This window comes from Colletes latitarsis, chromosome 12 (assembly GCF_051014445.1).
Source record: "Colletes latitarsis isolate SP2378_abdomen chromosome 12, iyColLati1, whole genome shotgun sequence".
Taxonomy (NCBI): Eukaryota; Metazoa; Arthropoda; class Insecta; order Hymenoptera; family Colletidae; genus Colletes; species Colletes latitarsis.
The window spans coordinates 20,608,003-20,616,547 of NC_135145.1; the positions used below are offsets into that span (position 1 = coordinate 20,608,003).

Sequence of the window (8,545 nt, forward strand, 5' to 3'; positions counted from 1 at the left end):
AATTACTATTTACAACAACAACAATGTAATCGCTCCGGCATTCGATAGATCAGGATGCTAGCGGTTCTATTTTTCCAGGAATCGCGGCCAAAGGAAACTACAAGTAACCGTAATTGCAACATTGTAAGCGATTCGATCGAGTTTCGTAACGTCGATGTCTAACAGTACGATCGTTGAACAAAATCGTTCCGTTGTTTGGTCGATGTTTTCCATTGGAGATCGCGTGGCAACCAGAGGCGCGTCGATTTGCACACGTTCGGACCAAATTACGCGCGTGAGCTCGATCGAATACGATCCGACAGCTGATTTTTGCGTAATTCGGTGCCGTTTCGGAGATTAAAACGGAATCACGTTCTCGAATTCCCGTTTGCCCGATCCGAATTGCACTCCGTATCGTTTCTCAAATTTGCAAAACGTCTCTCCTCTGATTGCACGACACGAGTCCAAACACATAAGATAAAATGGTCTGGCGATAATAAGCAATAAATAAATTTCAAGTTTTAATATTAAAGTACGCGTGTCCCTGTACGAGGGCAATCACGATAGTGTTTCTACGACACATTCTATTTACAGAGCAAATATCCGTCGACTGTTTATCGAAATGTTTTTCAATGAATTCTACGTCGAGATATTTACACTGCCACCTAATAGATAATGAAGATCCACCTTTATTTTTCCGCGTTTGAGTCATTCCTAGCGAGATCGACCGACTCTTTGCTTAAACATTGTTAAAACGCACTAAATTTGTAAATTACAACACACGAGATCGTGGATACACAATTTACACGACAGACTTACAGCGAGAAATTGTCGCAACGTTTACGCGATGTGGTCGAAGGGCAGACTAACTATCGAAAAATCACTTGGCAAGGATAGAGGTCGAGACAGCTTCGAACGATCTAAAGGAAAGGGAATATTTGAGAAATACATTTTGACCGAATAACGATTACCTGTACACTCGAAAATAAACAGACGTAAAGGTCGGAAGACTGTACAGAGTGCCTCGACGATAACGTTAAATCCAATCAAATATTTAACTTTAAGTGTTTCTTAAAGCACCCTGTATCATGATTTCATTCTACGGAATTTCTAACGGAGCAGACGGGGAAAATACGTATGTATGTAGGACGATGTAAATTATAGCACACCTCTCTTAAAGTTCTGCCCTTCTTTTAAAACGCTAGGACCATCGACAAAGAGGTTTAATGAAATTTCATTGCCAGACGACGACGTTAATGCTTCTGCGGTATTCGTGCTCACGTTTTGCACACTCTCGGTGATGATTGCCTGGCCCGACATTTTCCAGAAAACCTCGTTGTCGCGCGAAGCCTCGTTTTAAAGACGATTCGACGTTGATCGCGCGGGAGTGTTTACAGAGATAACAAGCAAAACGGCCGTTTCAGAGATTTCTGTGCGGGTCGCGGTGCTATTTGCATAGAGATTTGCGTCGTTACAAGACTGGTTTTCCATCGACGCTTCCCCCCCTTCGAACAGAAACATTCCCGATCGGAAAGAACCCGAAAACACGACCCTCGAACGATCAGAAATTGTATTCGACTTGTTACACCCTGCTGGTCCATTTTCACCTTAAGGGAGTATTGCTGTCATTTCCTTGTGATTTTTTTTTTAACGACAGGTAGATTGCTTTGTACTGAAATTTTGCAGAAATATTTATTCGTCTTACAGGTACGTGCAGTATTTTTCCCATCAAAAAATATTAAAAATTGCGGGAGTTATAACTCCTTGTTTAAAAAAACGCATTTAAACTGGCTTGTATGATATTTCAAGATCTAGCAGACCGATTTACTTCAAATTTGGAGAGAATATTCAGCAGACGCGCCTCTATCGCTAGAACTAGAGATTTAAAAAAATATTGAGTTTTACGCTAAAGACAAAAGAATGATTAACAAATAAAAATTCGAAACTTGAAGCGTCGCTATTGCTTTATTTATCAGGATTTTGACTTCTCCCTAGTTTCTGCTATAACCACAACATTAAAGAAGAAGTTATAATTCCCACGATGTTTAATATTTTTCCATGGAAAAAATACTGTACATGCTTAGAAGATGAATAAATACATCTACAAAGTCTCAGTACAAAACAGCTTAGATATTATTAAAAAAAAAACAGAAAAGGGACCGTAAAATTGGCAGTCTAGGCAGCAATACCTCCTTAAAACGATTCGATCGCTTCTGTCGTTGCTTGATGGACGCGCGAGACAAGAGGGAATTTATCGTGCGTAGACGTAGCGCTATTCAATGAGAAACGTTGCATCAGCAATTCAGCCGAACGATAACCCAGAATTAATTAATGTACATTACGCGAGCAGCGTAACAATATATTGCCACCGAGGACTTTTTTCGCTCGCAATTATCCTTCGGCGTAGCAATTACTCTATTAAGCGCCACTTAATAGGACTATGAGACGTTTAAATTTACTCCCCCCCACACACACCCGGATAAAAAAGCAATGCAGAAGACGAACAGGCTCGAAGGTGCAATTTTCCTGCAATTCTCAGTCAACTTTTTTTTATGTAATTTACGACCAGGTATCGCGTAAAACGTATCGCCGCGATCGTATTACAAAGCTCACGCTTTTTAGAATTGTGTAATTTCATAAAAAGTAATCATACAACAACCTTTATGAGGATATTCTCAAGGTTGAACCCTGTACTTTGTACGAAGTTTCGGTGAAGCGTCCCTGTGCTTAGAATCGGTAATGTAAACGTAAATTGCACGCACGTGGCAATGGGCACATCGCGTTGTGGCCATTCGACGATTCTAGTCACGAAAATTCTGTCAAAAAACGAAAGATTCACGCGTTCCATGACGGTCATGGACGCTCGACAGCCGAACTCGCGTAATTGAACGCGATCTGAATGAGAAAATCGTCGTTCAATTGACTAGACAGAATTCCCTTAACCCTTTGCACTCCTATGTCGAGTGTGACTCCTTTTTCAAGTCCAAACTAAAGAGGTATCGTATTCATTGAATTTGTTTGTTCCTCTGTTTGCTTAAATAGCCCTATTTTTCGTTGGAAGCTGCTGGTAACAAAATCGAAATGTAATTCCAAGTGCAAAGGGTTAAAAATAAAATAATCGACTAATGTTAACCCATTTGCATCACTAGTGTATACATATATAATCTTATTTATAACAATTTCTTCCTATTGCTAAAAGTAGCATAGATTTTCAGCGATAACGTTTCATCGTGTACGTGTGTAAAAATAAAAATTGGTGATAAAGGCCATTTTCTCATATTTCATTATGATACAAATGTGTTAACGATTTGAAAATCGACTTTCTCGAGTATCGACAAACTTGATCGAGAGACGATGGACGATCGATTACCTCGAATCTTCCAATTTCTTCGTGAAACGATTGCAATTCGGTCGACGGAGTAATCCAAGTAAACGATCGAAACCCAGGGGAGAGCTTGAGTTGTTTATTCACTTTCGTTACGATTCGAAGCAACTGTCATCGTCGACAAATATACGTAGTATTGCTCGCGATTAATTGCTCGTACAGTTTTGCGCCACGATCTTTAAGCGACTCGGCCGAAAACGAACGACCAAGACTATAAATAGTAGCGCCACGATATTTACACACGAGAGATTGATTATTCGTAAACGAAAAAAAAGATCTGCTCGTAAAATTTAAGAATATTCTAGTTTATAGCCGAGGAGGTAAAAAAGGAATATTGCGTTTAATGCCAGCAGCCATGTCTAGTCATTGTACATTGCGTTCAATATTTCGTACGAAAGCTAAATCTAAGGGATTGAAGTACGTATGGTTCGGTGTATGGCAACGAAGTGTCACGAGATCTGAAAATTTATTATAAACTTACGTATCGAGGAATAGTTTCGAGGCATATCGCGCGAAACTTAATGTTTAATGCAAGATTTACATACGTCATTCTGTCGTTATCGTATATGTATTGGAATACATACATATTTGTACGCATTTTCTATAATATATTCGTGTCTCGAGTATCGATGTACAATTCACCGTCATCGATAGATTAGCGATGCATCGAGCACCAAAATGGCGTCGAGGGCGACCGCGAGTCGCCTTGTCCGCGTAAGTGTTGGAAAATTCAGCGATAGCCTCGATCTTTATCTTGGTTATCGGCACGAGGCACTCGTCTCGCAGACGCCGTTCCCGAACGTAAAAAGGGAAATCGAAAGACGATAGTACGCGCGAGCAACAGAGGAACGATACGCCGAATGGTCCGTCGATGCATCGGAAATCTTTCCATCGCGGTATCGTTCCACTCGCGATAACAGATATCGCGGAGGCCCTTCGAGGAAAAGATCGCGTCGCAATTGATTCCCGGCTCCGGATTGAAACAGTTACGAAAAAAATGTGATAACTGTTAAGAGTCCTTGCAACGATAAGATTTCGATCGATTTCGAATTAAGGGACAGGTTTGGTCGTTTGAACGCCGCCCTGCAGCTCGATCTGGATCTCCCGGTAGGTCTTTCCCTTGGTTTCCGGTACCAGGAAATGCGTGTACGCGGTCGCGATCGCCATGATTGCCGCGAAAATCCAGAACGTCATGCCTGTGCCCAATTTCTCGTTCATCGTTGGGAAGGTTTTGGTCACCACGAACACCATGCCCCAATTCAACATCACCGCGACACTGGACGCGACCGCTTTCGTCTCCGTGGAGAACAGCTCGCCCATCAACATCCATGGTACGGGGCCCACGCTGTCGAAGAAACATCAACGTAAACAATGGAAAGTTATTATTCGAAAGGAACACTCTAAACTGCTAAAACTCACCCGACAGAAAAGGCTATCATGAAGACGATCAAAGAAGTCAACGGCAACCAGCCGAGCGAGCTTACGTCACTTCCGCCGTCTTTCTGCTTGAAGTAGTAACCGAGCGCGATCAAGCTAAATGACATAAGGCCTGAAGAAATCATGAGCAGCGGCTTCCTTCCGGCTCGATCCACAATCAGCGCCGCAACACCCGACATTATCAACTGCGACGAACAACATTCCGTATAAACATCGTTTACAGTTACCGCGACACTCCGAATCCTATCCAAATCTATTTCCTTTAACGTCTCGACTTGAGAATTAAGTTTTCTACTTCTTGAAAATCTGTAACGTGTTTACCGTACTCCTAACGACGCTGCAATTAAAAGAGAACAATCGGAAGACGCCGGATGGCGAAATTACTCGCTCGAGAACGCGACAACACGCTTCCGCCTGATTGTTATTATTTTTTAACGAAAAACAATCGAAACCCTCGTCGAATTGCAAGTGGATTTTCCAAGAACGAGTACAACACTATGTTTTGAGAAGAATTTCGGGGGGGAAACGAACCTGAACGAGCGCGACCAGTATGGAGGCCACGTCCGGCGGTATCGAACTTCCGGACGCCTCGAAGATCATCACCGTGTAAAAGATCACCGCGTTTATGCCGGATGCCTGTTGAAAGAACATCATACCAAAGGACGCGGTCATGGCTTTCTTGTGAACCGGAGACTTCATCATGTCGGAGATGGTGACCTCTCCGCCTGCATTCGCCTCGACCTCTGCTTGCATCTTGTTCAGCTCTTCACCGGGATCGTAATCCTCGCCTCTGAGCACCGCCAACGCCATCGAGGCGTCTTGCTTTCTTTTTTCACCCTGCAACATAAATCTGCCCCTAGAACATTCGCCCTCCAAATTCACTCTTTCCGCGAACCAAGCTTTGCTTCTTCGTTTCTGTTAAAACCTGCATGGAACTAGGACGAGTTAGTTAAACGATTACCACCAGCAATCGAACTATCCAGGCCATTGGCACGCTCCCTTTTCGCGTGTCTAATTAACTTAACGCGTTCGCAGTTAAGAGGCGAAATCTCTTCTCTGATGCAATGCGTCGGTAAAACTCGGATAATTACGCACCACCAGCCAGACGGGGGACTCGGGCATCCAATAAAAAGTGCCCAAGAAGAGGACGATGACGAGGGCGCAGACCATGGCGAACGCAGAGTAGCTCAGGACGCATCCCAGGACGAAGGCGGCGAAAATCCCGACGGTCAGGAACAGCTGAAACAGAGCCCCCAGGGTTCCCCTGGTCGAGACTTCGGAAATTTCCGAGATGTACGTCGGTCCAAGGACGCAGCCAGCCCCGACGCTGGTACCAACGATGAATCTGGCGATGTAGAGGTACCATACTTCGTTGGCAATCAGGATGATGCCCCAGGATACGAGGAACGGGCCTGCCAGTAGGAGAAGGGACTTCTTCCTGCCCAATCTGTCGGCCATCTTTCCCGACGGATACGCTCCTGCGATGGCGCCTAGCGGACACAGAGAGCTCACCCACGAACCTTCGTCCTTGGTTATCACCATCCAAGAATCCTTCGCGTACAGTCGAGGAAGCACTGGCGAGGTCCATGCTAAAGCTGTGCCCACTCCGACTACCAACAGGCATGCTACGAAAAAAATGTACGGTTATTTAGGGAAAAATGTCCGCCACCGATAACAAGAGCTTAAAATTGCAGATCAATTTGCAGAACACAAAGGAACCTTCGACAGTGCATGAATTAAATTTTGAAACGTACAAATAAAGATTGACGCAACTTTTGCTCAGTTTCCATTTTGTTTCATTTAACGTGTTACTGTAATACTCGTGGGAATCGATAATGGTCTATCTTACGTAACCGCCCGATTATCTTTCGATATTGTTGGGCACGTTAACGTTATATCTACAACACATTAAACCAATTAAAATTAAACGATAATTGGGAAGAGTTTACCAAAAATCGTACGACTGTGTCGAGAACGGGAAAAGATAATCTGCACGTGCGAGATAAAATATGGACGAAATATTTGTGGGAAAGCACCGCGATTTTTGGACAATTTTCGAGATGCAAGACGGTACAGTGTCTTCGTTGTTCCCGAGGCAAACACGCGCAGATTCCCTCGAAATGTTCAATCTTGTCGATCGAAACACAGTCCAACGGAATATTTCGGTATCGAACGAGACGACAGACCCTTCGCGCTAAAATTCATTTCTTTTCCTTATTTTTACTTTCTCAGGGAGCACGATAGAGATTGCACTGTCGAGATAGAATCGCCGACGAATGGCCACGAAATCGAGAACGCGAGCGCGAGGAAGGTGGGGTTAAATACCGGAAATAGTGGCGAGATACTGCCACAGCTTCTTGGTTTCCTGGCGAACGGGCGTGCCGCTGTTAATCATCCCTGTGCCCTCCATTTCCTTGCAATTAGCGTTCCTCCGATGTATCTCGTGCTGAACACGACCTACTGCGGCGAAATTGCAGCCGGTTTGCCGTGAATTCCGACCGTTCGACGCCTATTTTCCGATGCAACTCGAGAACACGAATCAGATGAACGACATTTTGGATTAATCAAAGCCGATCGAAGAAAACCGAATGGACGCGGTTACACCGAGGACCATCATATATCACGGTCGCCGCTATCTGCCCATCATTATCGCTACTCTAAGCTATTATCGCTAGCAATTGAAAGAAAAAATTTAGAAATCACGATTAACGGGTGGTGGTTATTTATTACTCGGCAGCTACAACTCGAAAATCCGTCAACGAAACGCAGTGGCACCTCTACGCTCTCATTATTAACATAATGATAATGATAGTACGCAGAGGTTGTAAAGGTACGTTTGTCCAAGTACATATTTCATTTATAAGCAACGAAGACGCCACTGATCGTAAAAATAAAAACTGCTGTCGAACTCGTTTACGATGCAGATTAATTCTGGGATAGTATCGCGCGGCGTTTTTGTCGCGATAAGATATTAACTCCGGATGAATAATCTCTATCGAGAGTGCAAGGATTCTAAGTTTGACGAGATAAATCCTCCCAGAATCCACGTTTTCTCCTATAAAATCCTTCGAAAACGCGATGTCTTCTATAACTTTTCTTTATTCTACGAGTTTTGCACTCCAAATTAACGCGACAACACTGCTGAATACCATTATAAACATACACATGAAATTTCGGAGAAACATTTCGGGCCACACGTTATATTTTTGTTAAAGAATTTTTTTCTCGAAAGTGCATAGGATTTCAAGGGTATGTGTATTCGCCAAAAATGGTTCTATTTGCCCCGAGAACCTAGAATAATTTTTTTAGAACGATTGAAAATTTTTTATTTTCGCGGAAAAATTTAGGCACCTACCCCCTGTTGATTTTTCCTCATAACTAGTTTTTCATTTTTAATAATTTTCTTTGACACCCTACAGAAAAGTTGTCTAATACTTTTTTGTAGGTACCCATGAGCTCTACTTTAGAAAAAAGTTTCATTGAAATATATTCACAATTGTAGGAGTTATGGCTGTTTGAAAATTGGAGCATTTTTATAGGGGTTTTTCTCATTTTACGAGGTGAAGGACGAACTTTTCCAAATTTTTTAGAATTTCTACGTATTCTTCATTAAAATACGCGTCGTTTGCTTTTTTAAACTTTAAAATCCCCCAATCCGTTCCAAAGTTATGACATTTTAAAGATACGCATGAAATTTCGGGGAACAATTTCTGGCTTGAAATTAGATTTTCGGTAAGGAATTTT

General features: G+C 42.8%; 2 protein-coding genes across 3 annotated transcripts in view; both read right to left on the reverse strand.

The window, feature by feature from the left end:
* Positions 1 to 3,667, reverse strand: part of LOC143349038 (trehalose transporter 1-like protein) — a 32,316-nt gene extending 28,649 nt beyond the window's left edge. The window contains exon 1 of one of the 2 annotated variants that reach the window (XM_076779899.1): positions 3,350 to 3,667. The gene's annotated coding sequence lies outside the window, so the exon portion shown is untranslated. Of the gene's footprint in view, positions 1 to 798; positions 817 to 3,349 lie in introns of those variants that run through there. The other variant, XM_076779900.1, reaches the window with a different exon arrangement.
* A 61-nt stretch (positions 3,668 to 3,728) lies between these two features.
* On the reverse strand, positions 3,729 to 8,112 carry LOC143349040 (facilitated trehalose transporter Tret1). Its single transcript, XM_076779902.1, has 5 exons — positions 7,127 to 8,112; positions 5,897 to 6,426; positions 5,333 to 5,638; positions 4,784 to 4,986; positions 3,729 to 4,709 (listed from the first exon to the last, which is right to left on the reverse strand). Exons 1-5 carry the CDS (start codon positions 7,209 to 7,211, stop codon positions 4,415 to 4,417), a joined length of 1,419 nt encoding a protein of 472 aa, XP_076636017.1. The 5' UTR covers positions 7,212 to 8,112; the 3' UTR covers positions 3,729 to 4,414.
* Between the last annotated feature and the right edge of the window lie 433 nt (positions 8,113 to 8,545).

Bases quoted from the DNA above. Each gene is read 5' to 3' on its own strand.
- LOC143349040 (XM_076779902.1), bottom strand. From the start codon at position 7,211: ATGGAGGGCACAGGGATGATTAACAGCGGCACGCCCGTTCGCCAGGAA. The intron at 4,987-5,332 runs GTTCGTTTCCCC...TGTTCGTCGCAG, and splicing joins TACTGGTCGCGCTCGTTCAG to TTGATAATGTCGGGTGTTGC. The intron at 4,710-4,783 runs GTGAGTTTTAGC...TTTCTTCGACAG, and splicing joins ATGATAGCCTTTTCTGTCGG to CGTGGGCCCCGTACCATGGA.